Source organism: Wolffia australiana, chromosome 8 (assembly GCF_029677425.1).
Source record: "Wolffia australiana isolate 7733 chromosome 8, ASM2967742v1".
NCBI lineage: Eukaryota > Viridiplantae > Streptophyta > Magnoliopsida > Alismatales > Araceae > Wolffia > Wolffia australiana.
The window spans coordinates 8,508,541-8,531,943 of record NC_135842.1 but is presented as its reverse complement, the minus strand read 5'-3'; the positions used below and the strand labels follow the sequence as shown (position 1 = coordinate 8,531,943).

General features: G+C 40.7%; 3 protein-coding genes across 5 annotated transcripts; 1 reads left to right on the top strand and 2 right to left on the bottom strand.

Annotated features, from left to right (window-relative positions):
• Positions 1-7,093: 7,093 nt before the first annotated feature.
• On the bottom strand, positions 7,094-11,145 carry LOC144707017 (Holliday junction resolvase MOC1, chloroplastic-like). Of its 3 annotated transcripts, XR_013582384.1 has the most exons (7): positions 10,702-11,145; positions 10,446-10,551; positions 9,380-9,432; positions 8,846-8,977; positions 8,283-8,355; positions 7,706-8,181; positions 7,094-7,557 (listed from the first exon to the last, which is right to left on the bottom strand). XR_013582384.1 is itself a non-coding variant. In XM_078580128.1 (6 exons), exons 1-6 carry the CDS (start codon positions 11,086-11,088, stop codon positions 8,123-8,125), a joined length of 810 nt encoding a protein of 269 aa, XP_078436254.1. In that variant the 5' UTR covers positions 11,089-11,145; the 3' UTR covers positions 7,094-8,122. The 3 variants fall into 3 exon arrangements, 2 of the variants coding, with proteins under 2 accessions (XP_078436254.1, XP_078436255.1); XM_078580128.1 differs by having other exon boundaries at positions 7,094-8,181; XM_078580129.1 differs by lacking the exon at positions 8,846-8,977 and having other exon boundaries at positions 7,094-8,181.
• Positions 11,146-16,012: 4,867 nt separating this feature from the next.
• Positions 16,013-20,265, top strand: LOC144706443 (CDPK-related kinase 1-like). Its single transcript, XM_078579398.1, has 11 exons — positions 16,013-16,687; positions 16,776-16,906; positions 17,419-17,460; positions 17,537-17,645; positions 17,733-17,811; positions 18,020-18,316; positions 18,753-18,865; positions 18,937-19,044; positions 19,125-19,187; positions 19,266-19,433; positions 20,026-20,265. The coding sequence occupies exons 1-11, from the start codon at positions 16,250-16,252 to the stop codon at positions 20,155-20,157; spliced, it is 1,680 nt and encodes a 559-aa protein (XP_078435524.1). The 5' UTR covers positions 16,013-16,249; the 3' UTR covers positions 20,158-20,265.
• Positions 20,190-22,727, bottom strand: LOC144706444 (Cyclophilin-like peptidyl-prolyl cis-trans isomerase family protein). Its single transcript, XM_078579399.1, has 7 exons — positions 22,495-22,727; positions 21,883-21,906; positions 21,298-21,385; positions 21,101-21,193; positions 20,831-20,863; positions 20,484-20,540; positions 20,190-20,389 (listed from the first exon to the last, which is right to left on the bottom strand). The coding sequence occupies exons 1-7, from the start codon at positions 22,671-22,673 to the stop codon at positions 20,279-20,281; spliced, it is 585 nt and encodes a 194-aa protein (XP_078435525.1). The 5' UTR covers positions 22,674-22,727; the 3' UTR covers positions 20,190-20,278.
• Between the last annotated feature and the right edge of the window lie 676 nt (positions 22,728-23,403).

Below are 23,403 nucleotides of genomic sequence, written 5' to 3'. Positions count from 1 at the left end.
AAGCTCGAGGTGCCTCTATATCGCGCTAATGGTTCCTTTGTCTCGTGCAGCGTCTTCCGGAATGACCCGGACACTCTAGAGGTTTATCGGCGGCTGTTGTCGCGTCAAATCATAGAGTTTTTGATGGGGGACCTAGATTTAACAACCATTCTGAGCTCCCCACCTGTGAGCTACTCTCCAGAACTAGTGCCCCCAACGCTCACCTCAGGTGCGTGACATGAACCAAGCCCGAGCAAGGCCTTGAATGGCCACAGCGAGACTCCTTCTCATATCCCCCCCCCCCAATCAAGAGATGGGCAAGATGGAGCTCTCTTCTGTCCAAAGCCCCCCGCCGACCATTGAAACCACTCGAGTCCATGAGACGGTTGACTTGACACCTGCGCCACCCATTGAGGAAGCAGCTGGGGGACCCTCTGCCCAGATAAATGGCATCGAAAGTGTTCCAACTGCACTAGTGACTGGAGCGCACATCACTCGCTCTTTTAGCATTGATTCTTTCTATTGCATCGTCACTTGCATCATGACGGGCATCGATGTACCAATCGTCTTCTTTTTTTATTTTGCTAGATGTAGGAACGGAAGATGATTCTAGTGATTGGAAGTCGCTCGAGGCCGCGCTAATGGAAGAAGGTGATTTATGTAAGTGCAGACTTGGACGACATCATTGCTCAGAGTTGGGTCAATGACGTCTCGGTCCCTTCTTTGATGGGTGTGTATATGGCCCTCTTAATCTTCTTTCTCTTATCATCATTTTCATCGTCATGGGCACCACTATACTTCTCATCATCTTTTAAATTTTTTTTAGATGCAAGACCAGAAGATAGCATTTTTCAGAGTGTGAATATTCACTCGGAAGGAGGGCTTACAGAACTCGACGAAATGTTGGCGTTACTAGACGACACTCCTTGCCCCAAGTGACGCAGACTTAGTACACGAACGATGTAGGAACACGACTTGAATCCACAAGCCTTGCTCTACTTGAAGTAGCTAAGTCCTGAATCCACAGAACTAGCTTCTCCAACCCTTGAGTCCATAAGGGGTTGTACTTGAATCTACAAGCACACAAGCACTCTCTAACAAAGAGAACACTCAGAGGGGAGAAACAACGGTTTCAACAAGACAATAGATTTCAATAATCCTCAGTCAGAGGTACATGGGGGCCTTATATAGGCCACATGAAGTGCAGGGTCATCCATAATGACTGTACCCATGACAAGACAAGTCAAAACATTGAGAAAAACAAATCTGACAAGCTAAAACAAAGGATAAGCAGCATGTCAGGCTTGAGCAGAGATATCCTGCAGATTCTCTATAGAAGCTGTCAGAAGATATTTGTGTGGCTCAATAAGATCCTAATGTGACAAAACAGAAGATATGCAGATTTGACAAGTTAGAGCAGAGATCTTGGCAGAAGAAGAATCTGGTAGAGGATTCTGTCAGAAGATCTTGTCAGAGGAAATCCTGTCAGAGATAATTCTGTCAGAAGATCTGGTCAGGGAAAATCCTGTCAATATAATCCTATCAGTTCTAGAAGAATCTCCTTCTTGGGCCACAGCTTGCAAATGGGCCTCAGAAGATGGTCTTTTGGGCTACAACACCAAGCCATTTGTCTCCTGGTGACTCGTAAAACCGTTGAGGGTCGAGGCCCTCGGGCCTCTCCAATATATTCCGATTTCGTTGTTATTTTTATGTCGGGTGACACCATGCAGAGGGCATCGATAAGTCATTCTGGCCCTGGAAATGTATGTTTCTTTATTATTATTCTCGCTTCTCCTAAAACACACAGTTCTATCATAGGTATCGCCATTGATGAAAAGTCAAACTCGTCTTGGCAAGTACACTACAACAGGTCAGTTCGGCTAAATGAGTTGTTGTGACGATGGCATTGTCATCAATGCCACCGCCGGAAATCTTAAAATATATTCATAAAATTACCTTTTATAAATATACCTTTATTACAAAATGATATTTACACGTAACGATCCGATATGCATCATCCCTTTCAGAAATGCCAAGAAGGTGGTCTTGTGATGATCCGATTAAATCCAGCTAAATGCCAAAGTTATATTCTTACCTACATCGCCGAGGAGATCGACCCTTAAAAACTTTATAGAAGTCAGGGATGGATGCACATGTTATTGGTCTACCTTACGACTGGGGTACGAGCGCCCACATCCAATGTCTCCGATCTAGTTCTATAGTAAAGACTGCCCACTATTCCTAGTGAATTGGTAGAATCTTCTCTGTGTCTTAAAAGTGAAACAAGACTATTCCACTGAGTACTCATAGTTTAGAAATATGGATTTTTTGAGTCGTTCAATAAATTTACGCTAGCAAAGTATTGGAAGATAGATGTCAAAAGTTACAACTCTGTCGATTCCATGTATAAAAAGTAAAGCTTTTATGATAAAAAAATCAGGTAATTTGATGAATGGATACTGAAATTGATAAAACTTAGGACATTACTTGATACGATAAAACTTCGTGGGTTCAAATAAATCTAAAAGTTAGTTTATTTTAAGTATATAGCATGAGGGCGGTGGGTAGACTTGATAATTGCACTCATATAATAATTTAGAATAAAAATGAGAACTTTATCATTATATTGAGATGGAGACTTTAAAACATGTGCTGAAAAATAGACAAATTAAGATACAAGTTGGAATAAATTTAAAACTTAGTTTATTTAAATTAGATAGCATGAGAACGTTGAATTGACTTTATGATTGTTGACTTTATAATTGTACTTATATAACAATTTAGAATAAATATGAAAACTTTATCATTATATTGAGACGGAGACTTTAAAAAAGTACTGAAAAATAAATATGTTGCCGTTCAAATTTAAATAGACAGGGTTTAAGAAATTAAGAGTGAACATTTACTAAGATTGACTGTGAAGCAAAAGAGGTAAATTCAGAAGTAGAAGAAAATAAGTGACTGATAACTCAATGAAGATAAGAATAATTTGATAAAGAATGAGTTATCATGTTGAGATTTAATTCAAAGGATTATTATAATGTGAGGTTTAAAGTTAAATGGGCTTAGGTATCGGGAAACATAGTTCTAAATACGAACGCCTTAAAATTTTCAATTTCCATATTTTAATTGAGGTACAATTACATGCTGAAATTTGACAATTTCATACTGAAATTATGTTTTTAAAATGCTAAATTTATTAGATTTGAAACATTATGACTGCTAAATTCCAGTTCGAGCATCTTATATCTCAATTATAATTTTGTGCTGTATCAGAATTCCAAAGCTTTCATTTCTAGTCTCTACCACCTCTTGCTGATATTCCCTTTTTTCATTTTTTCTTCATTATCTTTTGTCCAAATCTCACCAGATTCTTTCTCTTGTGTTCCCTCTCTCTCTCTCTTTCTCACCCAGTCTATTCTGTTTAAGGTGAAACTTTAAGTATAATAGATAATAACATCTTAAACAATGCATTTTGTCCCTAAAATGGACTTGCCAACTTGTATGGCTTTAATGTGTTACATTATTGTATTGATTGCCTGATTTTCCACAGTTTTATCTAATTTATGTTAGAAGCATTTAATATATTGAATGTGGTCCTTTAAGTTTTAGTTTAAGTAGCTATGGGATGACCTAAGGGGAGTGAATTAGGTTCTTTGAAATGTATTGACTTTAATCTAACTAACTACATGAAATACATTCTAAATATCTAGGTAATGAATTATAGGATAAAGCAGACTTCGTCAAATTTTTAGTACAGATTAGGATAGTCATCGGAACTAATTCTTGACAAGGATATCAATAAAATAATTTTTTTGTGAAGCTCTGTTGTCCTCAACACTTAAAGTCTGCCACAAAGCGATAATGCATGACCTCTGTCAACTTAACCAACAAAGCCTTCTTTTCTTCAGCCCATAAACTCTATACCTTCTAGACCCCCCAAAGTCTACAAGGATCCACTTAAAATATGTGTATTTATCAACTCAAAATAGTCAAATATCCTGATAATTTCAAAAAAAATTCAACAATAATAAATAACAAATGAATAAATATATTTCAATGAAAAATACTTTGAATATTCCATCAAGTTTAACAATATGTTTCAATAACCCTAAATTTTACATATCTCCTGATTGTTTTCTTTCTTTATTTTTACCTCTATCTCCTTACATATGTTGATGTATATTTAATGCTTCTCAGGATCCAGTTCACCACCAGTTCAAGACTTGTGACAATCAAGATTCATCATTTGAGATCTCATCTGAGCGCTTATGGATGTTTCCTTCTCTTGATTTTAACTTTCGAAATAATACACACAAAATTATGTATAAAATATCCACAGAATGAGAAGAGCCTAAATATAATTTGAAATTCATTTTTATATATTTTTAATAAATATTTTGTAAATTTTCCCCCAATTTGGATGCCTCCTTTTCACATGATTTTGCAATGTTCTCCTTTGTTCCCCTGTAAGTTATTCATTACTCTGTGTAATGTCAGGATTTTAGATGTTACGGATTCACCTGAATGTTAGAAATAAATATTATTCATAATAAAGATTCAAAAATATTAGCTCCATCTTAAGTAACAGTATTATCCTCCTTGTACTGTGTTTAATTCTCCATCCAAAGATGTGATTATAGAGCCTCTGTGTTTTAATGGATGCTATAAATACCATTTATGTAAAACTTTTAAAATTTTTACGCCAAATTCTATGGTAAAATTTTAAAAATATTTAGAAGACATTTCCCAATGATGATCTTCATACCATGGTCTCTAACGGCACAAATTGTACGGACAATATTTTCATTATTGTAACTTACTCAAACCTGCACCAAAAAAATAAAATTCTGAATCCTATGGATACGTAATGATTTTAGCAATAAATTAATTCTCAAAACCCATCCTTAAGAATTGTATTAAAATGCATTGAGTGTTGAAGATTAGGTTGTAATGACATTTTAGTAAAATGCTTTAATATGGGTTTTGATGAATGTTCAAAGTAAAGCATGCCTTAATCAGGGTTGTGATCAAGCACAATAGGTCCCTAGTAAACTAGTTGACTGATATAAAGTGAAGACCATAGCGGCCTTAGTTATATTAAAAGGCTTCTTAGTTAGACGATATGGTGAACTAGTCAAATCATGGATTTACGACTTGAATTTTCTATGACATGAATATAAACATATTTTCTAAAAAAAATTCAATATTTTTACAAATTTTACCTCATTTAACTGTCTTAATAACTTTTTCAAATTCCTAATTACTACCTTCGGGTATTTGAGGCTGAATTTATTGATGGTTGAATGAAGATTAACGACATGAAGATATTACTTCCAATGGCGATATCTCGCACAAAATGTAGTACACATACCTGAAATCTTATATTATTTTAAATTTAAAATCATTGGCATAATGGCTAATTTTTACTCTTAACACTATTTTGAGCTTATGGAAAAATAGTAAATATTAATCCATATGACAGTTTCATATTGTCTGATCATTATCAATCCATATGACTGTTCTAATTTTCATAAATTACCCTCTTCCCCTTTCCAATTTCTAAGACCATTTATACAGTTTTGAGCCCTAATTTCAAACACCCCTTCTCCTTGCTCTTTGAAAATCACTGTCAAAAATCTCGAGAGATCTTTCACTCCTTGAGGCAATTTTCCAACAGTTTTTTAGCATTTCTTTAATATGATATTTTTTGGTAACATCAATCCAAGTCCAAAAAACCCAGAATTGTATTTTTGGTGCACGGTGATTCAAGATTCATTGGAAAGAAGGCTGGCCTCCCAATTTCGCACTTCCTCGACCTTGTGATAAGTTTGACATCTTTGGCAAAAGTTTTAGATTAGTTTTGAGATTTTTTTCAACTTATGAATGGTTTCTAACATTCATACAAATCAAAAGAACTTGGAATTGCATATTTTCGTTGATTTTTGAAAGAGTTACAAGGGATTGAACTTGGACTGGTTGCACATGTAATGACCCACAAGATATGACATATATATGCATGTTCTTATAGTGGGCATGGGCTGGTCGGTCAATGTGTTTATTGGGATGTGACTCTCCCCCACACATGCAAAATATATCGAACAGTAAACTTTGTCATATATAAATCCATGTGGGCATAGAAACATGGCTCTACATACATGATCATGTGTCATAAATAAACTTTGTGTTTTATTTCAAATTATAAGCATATATAGAACTTAAATGATGAAAATCATTCCAACATATTGGTGTCAGTTCATCCATTGCAGAAAGACAAAGAGATAAAGACTAGATATTCGTGTCTTCTGATATGTAGAGCCATGTTGGCGAAAATCCTCTTTGATCTAAAGAATGATTCAAAAAAAAAAAAAACTAGAAAGAGACTATTTCTTGGATCCAAATCAATATAGTTGGGCCTTCCAGGTTGTTTGAGACAAATTTCAGCTGATCAGGGATACATCAGCCTGAGAAGATTTTGTGATGAGAGTGAAACACAGAGATGAGCTAGTGATTTGATATAGTGGACATATACAACAGAGTAGAGAGACTTATGAGTTTTTTAATGTCCATTTTGGTATTTTGTCCAGGACTTAAAACTTTCGAATAGCTGATGTCAACGCCATATTTTCTTATCTATTTATTAGAACTTTTTAAACAATCTCCATAAATCTTATCAGGTAAGCAAATAACCTCAGTATCTGATTGAAAATGATTCTTGCTAGAAACATCAAAAACAATTCTCATCATCAAAAACTTTCAAATTGAATTGTTAAATGTGTACTGTCATATTTATGAGCTTATCCTGATCATTTAGTGGCCAAATGAAGTAAAATTGATATAAAACTGTAACTAATGACAAAGGATATATCAATGTTTATGTCCTGAAATTATTAAGTCCAAACACAATTGTTTGACCAAAACTAAGTAGTCTGTACTGCCAAAAGTTAGCATTTTCCATAAAAATGAAGATATTAGGTGCTAAATGATATTTTATTCTTTAGTGATTTGTTTATTCATTGTTGAGATATTGAGATGGTGTCTACATGTTCACATGGCTAACCATGAGCTTGACCAAACTCTAATTTATTGACAAACGGTTGACTAGTCCACTGAAGATCCAAAACAATAATGCACTAAGTAAAAGATTCATCAAAACACTCGGGCATTTTAATTCAAATACACTAGCTTTCAACATCCACACTCATTTCATAATATAAGAATCTAATCAACTTTTGACCCACCCACCAGTTAAGGTGCCTGAGAAGAGCATCTTTAAGGTAAGCCATTCACTTTGAAGGCTAGTGCGACAGATTCATGAACAGATCATCCAGTCTTTTCCGTGAAACTTCCAAAACTAAGATGTTACCATAATTCTATGAAATTATAGACAGATAACGTAATTGATATTCCTCTTACTTTGAAGTTTTATAATTTCAAATGATTTAAACAGATTCTACCTCTAACTGTTATTCCTTACCGTATCCCAGATCGGAACATTGCAGTGTAACCTGAAAATTACTGCTCATTAACTTTGTCCTTCATAGTAGGCATCATCATCCTTCACCCCAAGTACAATTGCTGAAACCCAACAAACACATCACTCATTATGTCTAACACAAATGAAAGAAAGCAATGAAGGTGAAACAACTAAAAGAAAGCAAGGGTCGATCACAACTTCCATAAAAGTTTACGTCAAAGATTCTGCAAACATCTTTCCATTTTTCACCTAAACTTTGGAGGGCTTCCACATGGAACAGCAGCCGAATATATTGATCATCAAAATGGCAACATTGTCAAAATTTTCCACGGAGGAAAAATGAGAGAAGCAAAGCTTCTATATTTCAACCCAGAAATAAGAATGATGCAGAGGCACTAGAGAACCAAAGCTAATGGCTTTCCTGGGTCAGGGCTAAGAGTCACCACCAATCACTTCAATGGGTAGCCTAAAATTGTCTAAACCAGCCTCCTGGTTAAAGAAGAGAGCCTCCATGGCCCAACCAAAAACTAAGAATGTCGTGGAAGCAATCGGGAACCAGAACTGGTGGTTTTTCTGGGTTAGGGTTTAGAATCACTGCCAATCTCTCCATTGGGTTGCTGAAAATGGCACGAGTTGGCCGACAGTTCGTCTAAGATCAAGTCTAGATCACTTGTTTTGACTTAGACCCTTTCCATAAGCAGCAATGAGGAGAGCCTCTGCTCGGCCTGAAGCAGGAAAAGAAAACCTTCACAAAAGGGCTCGCTTTGTGGATAATGAAAAAAAAGGGAATATATATGTATTCAGCAGAGATAAACAAATATCGAACCATGATCCTTCTTCCTCTTGAGTTGGGAGCCAAGTGACGGAAACAGCGAGACGGCCACTTCCCTGCTTCCATCCTAAGAAATTAAAAAGAGGTGGATGAGCGGCAGTTTAGTTTGGAGCTCAAATAATTGAATGAATAAAAATCTAGAAATTTGGTACGGGTCATTTAAATCCTCTTAACCAGATCCACGTCCTAATTTTCTATAGCGCAAGTTGAATAGCAATTAGATGCTACCATACCGGGGCCGCTTTTTCATAATCAGTTTTATTTAGGTAGCCTTAGATTGATGTGGTAAAACAAACAGATCATTAGAAAAGAGATTACATGGTCTTCAGCAATACGATTAGAACTTCGCCTAGACCACACTAAAATACATGTTCTCTTTCATGTCTCAGTGGGATTTCCTTTATCTGTTGATTTGGCAGCATATAACGACCCAGAATATCAATAGGGGAGGATCTGAGCATGATTAAAATGAGGTATAAAGAAATAAAAATGCTGGGTAGGCAATTTCTCAAGCCACCGATGTAAAAAAACCCATAAAGGCAATTCAAAAAACTAACTTTATTAGACAGACAACCGCAGAGTTGAAAGTGATCCTTCCAAGCGCGAGATTGGACAGGGATTACAGAGAATCCTGATGCAACAAGAATCCCAATCCACAACCCATAGTGGTAACCACCACTCCACCAACCCTAAAACATTGTAAAACGGCTAATGTATTGTCAGAGATATGAGTACAATATGGAGTATTTTTGGGCGTTTAATCATTTTTAATAATGGCATCCCAGGCAATTAGATCCATCACTCTCTAAAAAGATAGAAACATATGAAACAAATTAAAATATGGTAATATATAAGATCTCAATGACTAAACTGCCAAGGGAAAGGAAATAAGATAAAATGGAAATTCTACTGACACGAGAATCCGTTACTATAAAAAGGGAGATAAGAACATGCTAAAATTTTGGCTACCAAGGCCTTTAATATAAAAAAGGAGATAAGAACATTCTAAAATTTAGATAATACAATCCGTTACAGTCAGAAAATGTACATATATTGGAGGAGATATTCTTCATAAAGTAACAATGTATAACCTGCTTTCCATCCCGCGGGAAAGGCGTTGACTGTTCAATGTATGCAATGGTTCCTGAAAGCATTAAAAGTTGGGATTGAGCATCAAAATATGTTTCGTACAATCAACGGCGCAGATGAATGAGGGAAGATAAAATCCTTTAAAATGATCACACTAAGAGTTAAATCGCCTAGGACGATGAGAAATATTTTTTTCCACTAATAATGAGGAACCGTTAGGAAAAGGAGATAGAGAAGGGAATCTAGAGAGAGAAAAACAAGACAGGATAGAGCAGGTTGGCATAAGGAACTGATATGAACCTTGATCTAGGCTCGTATCGGAAGGAGGTTGGAGGACGAGGTAACGTAGAAGTTCCCAGGGTAAAGAGATGAAACGGGAATGATAGAGGGCGGGCCGAGCAGCGGGGGTAGGGATCGGCCGGGGGACGAGCCGCCTGGAGACGCGGTGAGGTAGAGACGATCGTGAGGACGGGGAACGTGAGGGAAGAAGGCGCGTGGACGTAGGAGAGACGAGACTGGAAGAGAAACCACTAATCCTTAATAACCAAATCCAAGTCTGCCCTCCCTCGAAGGAGGGCTGTGCTATTTAAAGGAACACAAAGGAATTATGACGAGAATGCCCTCGAGAGGCACGGGAAACCTATCAGGAACCAAGACTCAATTAAACCAGGATTCTCATCCTTACAAATGGACATGAATTGTAAGACAAAATTATACTAATATCCAACGGCTAACAGTTCTCTCCCTTGTTAACTTTGATGCGATATTACATAACCGGTTTTCACTTGTAAGGATAAGACAATTTCCAACAGCCAAGTTGATGCATTGCACGCTTACAACCCAACAATCCAATTAAAAACATTAGAGGAAAAGCAGTGTACCACTGAATCCAAGAAATTTAAAGATTTACCCGCTAATTGCCAAGTTTATCCAATTCAGAAAACGTGAAAATTAAAGGAATGAGAGTCATGGTTCAAAGCAGGAAAGTTTTTAATAGAAATTTTGAACAGATTTGCCACCGAGCACTACAAAACAGTAAAAAAAAAATGAAAATTAAGTACCCTTTACCAAGTGGAGCTCTAAAACTCTGAATCAACTCAACGATCGATCTAGCATCCAGTCTCTTTCGAAGAGTTTTTCCAACCAACACTTTCAAATGAGGAGAATCAAAGACCTGAAACATTCCAAGAAATCGTGAGAAAAAATTTGAAAAATGCACAAATTCTCTGATTAAATCGGAGGATCCGATCCAAATCATTGCGTTTCACTGATGCAAATAAAGCGGAGAGCTGAAATAAAACTGAGTTTCCAAGAAGAATAACACCTGAGCAGTGTCGCCCCTTAAAATCGCCAGAGCTCCAGAGGCGTCGGGATCAATCCCAATAACACAGCCCAAACTGGAACAGCTCCCGGGCTCCTCCGCTTCTTCACATTCGATCAAGCTCCCTTCTTTGAATTCCTTCTCAGAGATCGGATAAGACATAGAACGCAGCCAATCCTCCTTGAGCTGAACCGAAGATAGAGCGACTCTCGTCGCAGAACGACTCAATCTCGGCACAATCGAGCGTCGGGCAAAGGGACGGATCGCCGCTCGCGATGAATCGGAAGAAGGCGCGATGAATCTGCGGTGAAAGATGGAAGACGCTCTGCTCACCAAGCGTCTGCTCTGCTGAAGAGGGACCATCTCCGGCACTACTCGGAGATTCGCCATTGAAGAGAGCCTTCTCGAGCTCCGTCGAAGAGCAAACTCCTCTGAACGAGAAGAAGAACAAGGGACAGTACGAATCTACACTTATTTATGTATATTTCAATAAGAAAGTATGGTTTTAAAAATGTTTATCATGGACGGGACGGGACGGAGCAGCAACTTTGTCCCTTAGTTCCGGATCGTTCGGGGACGTGGACGATTGACGGAACGGGACGAATACCGTCCCGTCCGACGTCCGGAATCTGTGACACGGACGGGACGATTTTTCGTCCGTGGACGAAAAAACCGTCCCGTCTGTTTGTCTTGGGACGAATTTCCGTCCCGGTTTTTGTCCAGGACAGGACGATTTTTCATCCTGGGAGAAAAAAACCGTCCCGTCTGCTTCGCTGCACTACCGAGTATAGTTCCGGATCGTGCGGGATGTGGACAAATGTACGGGACGGGACGAAAATTGTCCCGCCTGACGTTCAGAATCAGTGCAGGGATATGGACGGGGCGGTTTTTTCGTCCGAGTGCACAAAGACCGTCCCATCTGTTCATCTCAGGATGAATTTCCGTCCTGGTTTTCGTCCAACCTCGCTGACGGGACGGTTTTTTCATACATGGACAAAAAAACCGTCCCGTCCGCGTCCCTGCACTACCGAGTATAGTTCCAGATTGTCCATGGACGATGGACGGGACAGGACGAAGGCATCCCGTCTGACATTGTCCACATCCCGGACATCTCGAATCTGTGCAGGAATGCTGATGGGATGGGTTTTTTGTCAGAGTGGACAAAAACCGTCCCGTCTATTCGTCTCGGGACGAATTTCCGTGCCGATTTTCATCCAACCTCCGGGACGGGATGATTTTGTCGTCCTGAGACAAAAACACTGCCTTGTCCGCGTCCCTGCACTATATTTGTCCGTAGCCCGTCGTAACCTCGGACGGTCTGAGTAGGGAACGACACGTCAAGGACGAGTACGGGACGGATGAAGATCGGCGATGGGGGTTATTTCTATAGTGCACGATCATCCAGGACAGAGACGAAGGATGGGACAGGACGAAGATCGTCCCATCCTATATCCCAATTTTTAAAAACTTTGTCCAAATCGTCCCATCCCATCCGAAAACCACCCGTCTAAGACATTCTCGTTACGTCTCAAATATTTTCGCCTACGTCCCGTCCTGTCCAAAAATCGGCCCATCCCACGTCCGGGACGAAGCATTGCATATGAAACCATGCGTTAGCATTAGGCCACTCGGAATTTGACACCTGGCACGACACAATCAAATTCCAGCTGGAGCTCTCAGGTGGATGCTTGATTCCCACGAGACACTGAAACTGTCATGTACACCGTCCAAGGCTCGAGACTGGATGGTTATTTCACCCATGGATGAAAAAATCATCATGTTCAGAGACTGCTGGATGATTAGTCATCCCGTCATTCGTCTGAAACTCCCTGACAAGGCGATTTTTTCGTCCATGGACAAAATTACCATCCCATCCGCGTCCATGGAAATTCCATTTTTGGGACGGGCGTGAACGAACAGAGAAGAGTAGTAATTAGAAAACAAAAAGTAAATCATCCTCACTCGATAACCATAAACTGAATGGGCCTTTGTTCCGATCAAACATCAGCCAAAAGTGATGCGGACCCCCATTAAGAGCATAAAAGGGGCCAATTCAAAACTTTGAGATTGGTTTTCTAAACCTAAACTAAAATTTGGTTTGGTGAGGTAACATAGTTAATGTCGTGTGAGGAGGGACAAACTCGGTTTATAAATAATTTTTTCAGGTAAGTTGGTTCATAATCACATCAAAACTGATTGGTTTGGACCGGGAAAACCCATCATTTTGGTGATACAGTATGGATAGGTAAAAATCAACGTTAATTACTCAACAAAAAAAGTCAACCTAATTTCATTATAACGCTAGCAGTATACATGACATAGTGATATAATAGATGTAGAAGATATAGACATGGAGACAGCACATTAGAGGTTTTATATAAAGAGATTAGGTACTGCTAGATAGATATCTAGGCATAGAGGGATATAAAAAGATAAATAGTGTAGAGATGGACATAGACAGTTAGAGAGATCTTAAGAGACATAGATATAGAGGAAAGACATGATCACGTCATAATTATCAGACTCTCTATGTACGTTATCATCATAGGACAATCATCAACCCTTAAACCCTTCATGGTCGTCTCCGTTGTCATCCATCCAAATCCAAACATAGATGGCACAGTAATGACGTCTTTTTCCTCCAACCCTAGCTGATCTCAGAGAAAACGAAAGAGATATTATTTTTCCAAAAAACTGTAGTAATGAAAATCATCAGATGGTAGTCAAGTTAAAATCCTATAAATATAAATATGTAGATATATATAGACAACCGTCCGTAAATAGGGGACCAATATTTTTTAAAATTTTAATTTGGCACCATGGAGAATTTAAAGCGGTATTCGTACAAAATCATGTCCTTGGTTCATAAAGGTCCCATTATTCAGCTTCAACTTATCTTTCCATAAATAATGGCTGTCCATAGGGAACTGGACTTTGTCTTCTTCTGATAAAACTCATTAATTAATTTTAACAACCCAACCCAGACGGGTCTTATTTGAAGAAAAATATAATATTTGGGTTGTTCGGCTATCGTCAAGACTTTGACTTTTGTAGCCACTATTTGGCTGCCACGCGTCATTCATACGTGTGACATTTCTTCATCTTCTTCTCAGCTCTGACGAATCAGAGAATACGGGCGCCTTCTCGCTCATCGAGGGACAGTGGTCTTGCTGAATCTGGCAGCCTGTTCTCTCTCTCTTTATCTCTAGTTTCTCTCTCTAGCCTCTCAACTGGGTTTGCTCAACAAGGAAGACATAAGTCTCTCTCCTCTCTCTCTCTCTCTCTCTCTCTCTCTCTCTCTCTCTCTAAAGAGCCTTCTATATCTAAGTCTCGCAGACTATTCTCTCTCTATCTCTAGCCTCTGATCTGGGTTTGCTCAATAGGGCAAGACAGAAGCCTTCTCTCTCTCTCTCTAGCCTCTGATCTGGGTTTTCTCGACAGGGGAAAGCAGAAGTCTCCTCTCTCTCTAAAAAGCCTTCTATATCTAAGTCTCTCCGACTATTCTCTCTCTCTCTCTAGCCTCTGATCTGGGTTTTTTCAACAGGGGAAGACAGAAGTCTCCTCTCTCTCTCTAAAAAGCCTTCTATATCTAAGTCTCTCCGACTATTCTCTCTCTCTCTAGCCTCTGATCTGGGTTTTTTCAACAGGGGAAGACAGAAGTCTCCTCTCTCTCTCTCTAAAAAGCCTTCTACATCTATGTCTCTCGGACTATCTATCTCTCTCTCTAGACTCTGATCTAGGTTTGTTCAACAAGGGAAGACAGGAGTGAGGAGTCTCCTCTCTCTCTCTAAAAACCCTTCCATATCTAAGTCTCTCGGACTATTCTCTCTCTCTAGCCTCCGATCCGAGTTTGCCCAATAGGGCAAGACAGAAGCCTTCTCTCTCTCTCTCTAGCCTCTGATCTGGGTTTGCTCAACAGGGAAAGGCAGAAGTCTCCTCTCTCTCTCTCTAAAAACCCTTCTATATCTAAGTCTTTCGGACTATTCTCTCTCTCTCTAAAAACCTTTCTATATCTAACTCTTTCGGACTATTCTCTCTCTCTCTAAAAACCCTTCTATATCTAAGTCTTTCGGACTATTCTCTCTCTCTCTCTCACTAGCCTCATATCCGGGTTTGCTCAACTGGGGAAGACAAGTCTCTTCTCTCTCTCTCTCTTTAAAAGCCTTCTACATCTAAGTCTCTCAGACTATTCTCTCTCTATCTCTAGTTTCTCTCTCTATAAACCTAATCCGGGTTTCATCACTCCATCGGAAAGGACGGAAATTTTCTCTCTCTTGAAAGCTTTGACAGACGCACCGGGGAGTAGGTTGCTCCGAACACTATCTCAGTCTGAGTCGTCCAGCTTGTTCTCTCTCTATCTCTAGTTTCTCTCCCTAAAATCTGATCCGGGGAAATTTTCTCTCTCTTAAAACTTTCGATGCACTGGGTACAAAAGGTCGTTCCGAACTCCTATCTCTTTCTCGGCTTTGCAGCCATTCTCTCTCTATCTCTAGTTTTTTCTCTCTAAAATCTGATCTGGGTTTCGTCGTTCTCTCGAGAAAGACGGAAATTTTCTCTCTCCTGGTATCTTTCGACGCAGCGAGGATGATAGGTTGCTCGGAACACCAATCTCTCACTCAGCTTTGCAGCCATTCTCTCTATCTCTAGATTCTCTCTCTAGATTCTCTCTCTAGCGTCTGATCGGGAGCGGGCGGGGGCCACTCCATTGAAAGCGGCTGCAGAGATTCCGTGGAATTGATTAGCCATGAGGCTCGCACAGTGGGAAGCCATCACAACCACGCTCTTTCTCTCTCTATCTCCTCTTTCTCTCTCTCTCTCTCTCTATCTTTTCCTCTCTCTCTCTCTCTAACTTCTGCTCACTGTCCACCACTCCACCTCGAGTTTCTCTCTCTTTAGCAGGAGGAGGAAAGCCTAGGCAAGGTAGCCGAGCTGGTCAACCCTCCCCTCTCTTTCTCTCTCTAGTTTCTCTCTCTTATTTCTCGCTCTATCTCTATCTCGCCGGTGAATAGAGGAGAAGCTCATCGTTAGAGAGAGAAAGTGCTTGGCGCCTCTCTCTCATTTTTAATTTCAGCTGGCGGGCGAAGGGACCATCGCTTTCTCTTCTTTCTCTCTCTATCTCTCCTGCTCACTGTCAACTGTCCACCTCGAGTTTCTCTCTCTTCAGCTGAGGAAAGCCTAGGCGAGGTGGCTCAGCTGGTCAACCCTCCTCTCTTTCTCTCTCTTGTTTCTCTCTCTTCTTTCTCGCTCTTTGCTAGAGAGAGAAAGTACTTGGCGCCTCTCTCTCATTTTTAATTTCAGCAGGCGGGCGAAGGACCATCGCTTTCTCTCTCTAACCCACGCTATAGAGGAGTAGAAAGAGCGCGCCTTTCTCTTTTTCCCTTTCGTCTTCCTCGCGACTCCTGTGCGCTCGCCATAGCTTCTTCTTCTTCTTCGTGTTCGTCGTGTTCTTGGTGTTCTTCGAGGGCGGTCTCCGCAAGGGGGAAGATTTGAAGAAATTCCGTCGATGTAGAGAGATTGGAGGGGCGGGGGCGAGCTTCTGTGAAGATTTTCGATGGGGATTTGCCATGGAAAACCTAGCGAGGAGCGGCCGGAGAACCCTAATTCGGAGGAAGCGCCCCCGATTTCGAGCACGCCGAAGCAATCCAAGTTCCCGTTCTACAGTCCGAGCCCTCTCTGGATCTCCCGGAAGAGCTCTCCCGCGACCTCGACGCCATTGCGGATCTTGAAGCGGCCATTCCCCCCGCCATCGCCGGCGAAGCACATCAAGGCGTTGATCGCTCGCCGCCACGTCTCGGTTAAGCCGAATGGCGCTGCGGAGGGATCGGTAGGGCTGGACAAGAGCTTCGGCTTCTCGAAGAACTTCTTCGCCAAGTACGAGCTCCGGGAAGAGGTCGGGAGAGGGCATTTTGGCTATACTTCCTCTGCTGTGGCCAAGAAGGGGGAGATCAAGGGCAAGGAGGTTGCCGTCAAGGTTATCCCCAAATCGAAGGTGCGGAATCGGAAACCCTAGGTCGCGAATTTGCCCGATTTTTCAAGGTTTTCTTGATCTGATCTTGTCCCTTGATCGATATTGGCAGATGACGACGGCGATCGCTATCGAGGATGTGAGGCGGGAAGTGAAGATGCTTCGAGCTCTCTCCGGGCATAAGAATTTGGTGGAGTTCTACGATGCATGCGAGGATGAGGACAACGTCTACATCGTCATGGAGTGAGCCTCTTCTTCTTCGTTTTTCTGTGCTTTTCACCTGCTCGGTCTTTCGGTGATCCAGAAGAAAATTGCTTCTTGAGCTAAATTTGATATTCGGACCTCAAAATTTTGAATTTTCTTTGCTGAAATTCTTACTTTTTTTTCTTAATCTGTTAATCTAGTCTCAAAACTTTGACACTTTTGAAATATCTTACCGTAAGCTTATTTTGTTCATCGAATCCCAAAACTTTGCATTTTTGTTATCAACCCGTCTCTAGAGATTCTACCGTGATCTTAATCTTAGTCGGTTCATTTGATCTCAAAACTTTGACAATTTTCTTCTAGCCGTCTCTGGAAATACCACCTTAATCTTAATCTTAATCCGTTCATCTAAATCTCAAAACCTTGACAATTTCTGCTAGCCGACTCTGGACATATCACATTAACCTTAATCGGTTCATCTTATTCATCAACCCATATCTGCAAATTATACCATGATCCCAAAATCCGTGTTAATTGTTCCTCATCCTCAGGCTATGTAAAGGAGGCGAGCTCTTGGACAGGATCATCGCCAGGTACCCCCTTCTCTCTCTACACTGAACCGTTCAGATTGATTTCTACGGCCACGATTGCACCAACTTCTTCGTTCAGGGGAGGAAAGTACAACGAGGAAGATGCCAAGGCGGTCATCATCCAAATCCTGAACGTGGTATCATTCTGTCACCTTCAGGGTGTGGTCCACCGAGATCTAAAGCCTGAGGTGAAAATTATTAATTAAAATTCTAGGTTTTTACAGGGTTTAAATCAATTCAAAAAAAAATTTGAGAAAATTCCCCGCTGTCTGCAGAATTTTCTTTTCACAAACAAGGATGAGAAGGCGCCTCTGAAAGTCATCGACTTTGGCTTGTCAGACTACGTGCGGCCCGGTTGGTCAATTTTCTGATTTGTTGACTTTGAGCACCATTGTTTACTTCGTAACCTTTCATCGTTTGATTCATCTTTGCAATGCTACTGCTCCTCGCGCCCGCTCGTAAACTCGTGCCTTTTGCTCGTCCTCTGCTCCCGCTCTTTGGTTTTCGGGTCTGGAGAGACCGAGACCAGTTTGACTTATTTTCGGGTGAATGGTTGGCGCAGACGAGAGACTGAACGACATAGTGGGGAGCGCTTATTACGTGGCGCCGGAGGTGCTCCACCGATCCTACGGCACAGAAGCTGACATGTGGAGCATCGGCGTGATCGCGTACATTCTTCTTTGTGGGAGCCGCCCCTTTTGGGCCCGAACCGAATCCGCAATCTTCCGTGTTGTTCTCAAGGCGGATCCCAGCTTTGATGAGGAGCCCTGGCCTACTCTCTCCCCTGAAGCCAGAGATTTTGTGAAGAGATTGCTTAACAAAGATTATCGCAAGAGAATGACAGCAGCCCAGGCTCTCTGTAAGCTCCTCCGTTTTATTAATTTTTCTTTTTTTATTCTTCAAAAACAAATTTTTTTTTGGAGTTTGACCGTGTTCTTGTATAATTCCGGGCTCTCTGTAAGCTCCCCCATTTTATTAATTTTTCTTCTTTGTTCTTCAAAAAAAATTCTTTTTAGAATTTGATCGTGATAATTCCAGGGTCTCTGTAAGCTCCTCCATTTTATTAATTTTTCTTTTTTTTATTCTTCAAAAACAAATCCTTTTTTAGAATTTGACCGTGTTCTTGTATAATTCCGGGCTATCTGTAAGCTCCCCCATTTTATTATTTTGTCTTTTTTGTTCTTCAAAAAAATTATTTTAGAATTTGATCGTGATAATTCCAGGGTCTCTATAAGCTCCGTCGTTTTATTAATTTTCCTTTTTCAGAATTTGACCGTGTTCTTGTATAATTCCAGGCCATCCTTGGATTTGCGGCTCCCCTGACGCCATAGTCCAGCTCGATATCTCCATTTTTAAGCTCGTCAAGTCTTTCATATGCACAACTGCCCTCCGGAAAGCTGCCTTGCGGGTGCAATTCTTTTTTTAAAAAAAATTATTTATTTTGATATTTTATAAAGTTCTTCCCTGAATGTCTGGCAGGCTCTTGCAAAAACCCTGATGCCGCACGAGATTTCTTACTTGCGGGAGCAATTTTCGATCCTCGGCCCCAACAAAAAAGGATACATTTCGATGCAGAGTTTCAAATCCGTGAGGCGTTTTTATCTCTTTTTCCTTTTTAAAAATTATTTTCAGTCGTATGTATATTTTTTAATATTCTTATTCCGCAGGCGATGATGAAGAACTCTACTGAGGCGATGAAGGACTCGAGGGTACTCGATTTTGCAGACACGGTATTTTGTATTTCACCTTCTCTCGAAAATATTACTTTAATTTTCTTAGTAATTTCTTGGTCAACGCCTTCCTGCCAGGTCAGCGCACTCCACTACAGACAGATGCATTTTGAGGAGTTTGCAGCCGCGGCTATCAGTGTTCTTTTGTTGGAAGGATCCAACGGTTGGGATCAGCGGGCTCGGCAAGCGTACGATCTCTTCGAGAAAGATGGGAATCGGCCCATCATGATCGAAGAACTCGCCTCGGTAAGCCTCCACACTGCCCAAAAGACTCATGAACAGATGACGATCCATCATCAGTCATCCGTCCTGACCTCTGAACAGCAATTGAGATTTACTCTAGGGTTTACAACTGAACTGCTGCTATAGTTCTGGATCGTCCTAGACGTGGACAATGGACGGGATGTTTTTTTTTATCGCTGGACAAAAAACCATCCTGTCCTTCGTCCCGTCCAATCATACCGGGACGGATTTTCGTCCCGTCCAGTCTCCCGGGATGAATTTTCGTCAGCATTGATACATATTTACAGTTATTTCTTGGCGGCGTCCGTTTGCACGCACATAAAAATACAGGGACTTTGATGCAAATTGTCATAGCAAGGTCACATGGTAACATCTCATCCGTCGGATGTGAATATGGCGGGTTTCCGTCCATCGTCTGAGACCTCTTGACGGATGGTTTTTCGACCCAAAATTCGTCCATATCATGGGACGGATCGATTTTTCGTCCCGGGACGAAAAAATCGTCCCATCCGCGTCCCTGCACTATAACTGCTACTTGATGACTAACTAAAATGCTGTGCACGAGCCTTATGTGATCTACTCCATTGACATGCAGGAGCTCGGCCTGAGCCCGTCGGCGCCCGTCCACGTCGTCCTGCAAGACTGGATCAGGCACTCGGATGGGAAGCTCAGCTTCCTCGGCTTTGTCCGATTGGTCCACGGACTATCGGCCCGGCCGAAAGTCTAGCGTTGACTTTGGGCTCCATGCGGTCAACAATGTACAGGAAATGTTCATGAATTACTGGAACGGTCAATAATTTATTCTAGAGAGAGAAAGTAGTAGAGTTGGCACTGAGCTTTTTCTGGTCTTACATTTCGCCACATTCAGATATAACGCAGGCGAGTTTGGGCCGGTTATTGGGCCCAGTGGCGACGTTCTCGATTTTCCGCATGACGAGCAGCCCGTCCCCAAGCACCCTCTGTGGAATGAATGCCACGTCAAATTCTTCTCGGTTTGTAGGACTTAAAATTAAGAAATAAATTACGAGGCTAAGTTTGAGTGAGCATGCTCACCCCGAACACTACGTGTTTGTTGTCCAGCCAATCGCATTTGGCGCAGGAGATGAAGAACTGTGCAATGGGGGGAGTGAATCAATCTCGCATTGCGATCAAATCGTCATAGCATTCTTTATCATTGTGAGTAAACAACTCATGATGAAGACTATCATCATAATTACTATGATTATGATGATGAAGAGGATGATGATGATGATGATCATTGTCATAGTGACATATGATCATATCGAGGATGATGTTGACAATGGATGATGATCTTGATGATGATGATGAAGAGACAGGGCAATGATGAATGAAGATGGTGAGGATAGTAACGACATCGATGATGAAATGATAAATCGTACCTGGCATCCATTTGAATTTGGCCCACTGTTAGCCTGCAAACCGTATACAAAGTATATATCCGGTTAATAAGAGAACAAAAAAGCATTTCCATTCAAGAAAACAACAGAACAAAAGAAAACTGGTTCTGAGGTTAAATTTCACACGAAAATATGGGTTAAATTGTTCTCACGTGGAAGAAATTTCCAATTTTATTATGAAATAAATGCGGTAAATCTGCAAACTACGCATCAGTATAGGCTCAGCAATGTGACAGGAGGGTACTAGTTTACCATGGATAATAATCCAGGACCAGTGTGCTTGGCGATGAAATTTTCATCTTCAAACTTGCTTCCGTAAATGCAGACGCAGCCACTGCCATCTCCCTGCACATCAGCGTCCAAAAAAATACATAATAGCAATCATTTGGTTTATCTTTTTAAGAGAAATGAGATTGTATTTGGGTTTAAATTTTAGATTGCATGCAAACCTTGACGAAGTCCCCACCCTGAATCATGAACTCCTTGATCACCCTATGAAATTGACAATTTTTGTAGCCTACAGGCACCCCAGCTTTTCTGTAAGAAAATTATCGATCAATAACAATTAATTTGGGAGAAAAATATGAATAAATTTATAGTGATATATGATTAAGGACAAATACTAGATATGGACAAAATTAATTTTGATTATGTTCACGTTTCAAGTGTTCAGTGTTTAGGCTTTTAAACTTTTTGGTCTCAGTTTCACAGTTTGGGATGCAGGGTTTGTGGTTTAAGGTTTAGGGTTTAAGGTTTTCACCGTTATGTTTTAGCATTTGAATTTTGGGAAACCAAACCAAAATTTGCACTTTGGAGAAGGGTGGAGGGAATGTTTGCGATAATAACATTGACAATTTCGATTGAGTTAGGAAGCCATGAAATAGAAAAAATGAACAAAAAACAATTAATCGAAAACAACAAACGCGCATCAAGCAATAACTGCCTTTGCTAAAAAATAAACAGCTACTGATGATTACAGATATGATGAATATGCATTAAAATAACAGAATTCGAGATCAAGGTCGCTCATTCACCTGAATTCACCTGTGCAAAGCTGCCTGCGCAATAAGCAGCCAAAAGGGTGTCAATTAAAAATAAAATAATACAATATCAAAACAACAGGAACCGCGTAGGAAAATCAATAAATTATCTAAATCAAAACATTTTTACTGAAAACTTTGATCGAGTAGAAACTAGAAATTAGGCTTCACTTAAAAACCAAATTAATATAACATTTCTTTTTTAACTTCTTTCCCTCCGTACACCGTGATTCTCTGGCTAAAACTAATCGTAAGAATCATCGGAGACAATATTTTAACAGAAAACTTTGATCGAGCCGAAACCATGACTTATAAATCACTTGCAATCCATCAGTTTTTCCTTAGTTCTTGCTCTCGGCATAACTTTATTTTCACAATTCATGCAGATGAACGAGGACATATATCAGGGAAGAAACATAAAATAAAATAAAAATGAAAGAACTCTAGGGTTCAATATCACTAAGAACACGATTGCAGGAATACCCCAAGAAAGCACTAAAAGAAACGACTTTCTCTTAACACACTAATCAATGGTAACAGCACAATCAGAGCGAAACAATGAAGTCTTCAATTTACAAGAAACCCAGGAAAAGTCCATGTTTATACCTGAAATTCTCGGCGGTTTTGGGAGTGATGTCGGCGAAAAGCTCCATCTTGATCCTGCCAGCAGGAATGGATCCAATGGTGACGTCGAAGAACACGATTGGGTTCTTCGGATTTGGGGGCCGCAAATGCCAATCAATCGTCGCCGCTGCGGGGGCGCTCGCGCTGTTCGCTCCAGCCATCAGCAAAAACCCACAGTGGAGAAGAACGTCAGCATTCAAAAACCCAACTTTCCACACATTAAGAACCCTCCTTGAGCCTACAATTAATACATAATGTGTATATTATTTGTATTTATTATTTGTATATACAAATAATATACACATTAATATAGTTCCAGATCGGCCGGGACGGGACGATGATAGTCTTTTCTGACGTCCAAAATCAGTGCAGGGACGCGGACGGGACGGTTTTTTCGTCCGAGACCTCTGGACGTGACATTTTTTTGTCCGAGTTGACGAAAAACTGAACGATCCGGTTTTTTAGTCTCGGGACAAATTTGCGTCCCCGTTTTCGTCCAACCTTGCAGAAGGGATGATTTTTTCGTCAATCGACGAAAAATACCATCCCGTCTGCATCCCTGCACTAGTATAGTTCCGGATCGTCCGGGACGTGGACGATGGATGGGATGAAGATCCTCCCGTCTGACATCCTAAATCACTGCAAGGACAAGGATGGGACAGTTTTTTTCGTCTGAGTGGACGAAAACCGTCAAGTCCGTACCTCTCGGCACGAATTTCTGCCCTTTTTTCGTCCAACCTTGCGGACAGGACGATTTTTTTAACCTAGAAGGAAAAAACTGCCCCGTTTGCGTCCCTGCACTAGTATTGACGGGATGAAGATTGTCCAGTCCGACGTCCGAAATCAGTGCAGGGATGTGGGCGGTACGGTATTTCGTCCGAGCGGAGGAAA

What these genes read in the sequence shown, in the direction of transcription:
- LOC144706443 (XM_078579398.1), top strand. Translation starts at nt 16,250, where the DNA reads ATGGGGATTTGCCATGGAAAACCTAGCGAGGAGCGGCCGGAGAACCCT. An exon ending in AGGTTATCCCCAAATCGAAG is followed by an intron (nt 16,688 to 16,775) that starts GTGCGGAATCGG and finishes CGATATTGGCAG; the next exon opens with ATGACGACGGCGATCGCTAT. An exon ending in ACCGAGATCTAAAGCCTGAG is followed by an intron (nt 17,646 to 17,732) that starts GTGAAAATTATT and finishes CGCTGTCTGCAG; the next exon opens with AATTTTCTTTTCACAAACAA.
- LOC144706444 (XM_078579399.1), bottom strand. Translation starts at nt 22,673, where the DNA reads ATGGCTGGAGCGAACAGCGCGAGCGCCCCCGCAGCGGCGACGATTGAT. An exon ending in CAAATTCAAATGGATGCCAG is followed by an intron (nt 20,541 to 20,830) that starts GTACGATTTATC and finishes CCCATTGCACAG; the next exon opens with TTCTTCATCTCCTGCGCCAA. An exon ending in ACAAACACGTAGTGTTCGGG is followed by an intron (nt 20,390 to 20,483) that starts GTGAGCATGCTC and finishes TTCATTCCACAG; the next exon opens with AGGGTGCTTGGGGACGGGCT.
- LOC144707017 (XM_078580128.1), bottom strand. Translation starts at nt 11,088, where the DNA reads ATGGCGAATCTCCGAGTAGTGCCGGAGATGGTCCCTCTTCAGCAGAGC. An exon ending in GAGTTTTAGAGCTCCACTTG is followed by an intron (nt 9,433 to 10,445) that starts GTAAAGGGTACT and finishes TAATGCTTTCAG; the next exon opens with GAACCATTGCATACATTGAA. An exon ending in GCGGTTGTCTGTCTAATAAA is followed by an intron (nt 8,356 to 8,845) that starts GTTAGTTTTTTG and finishes TTAATTTCTTAG; the next exon opens with GATGGAAGCAGGGAAGTGGC.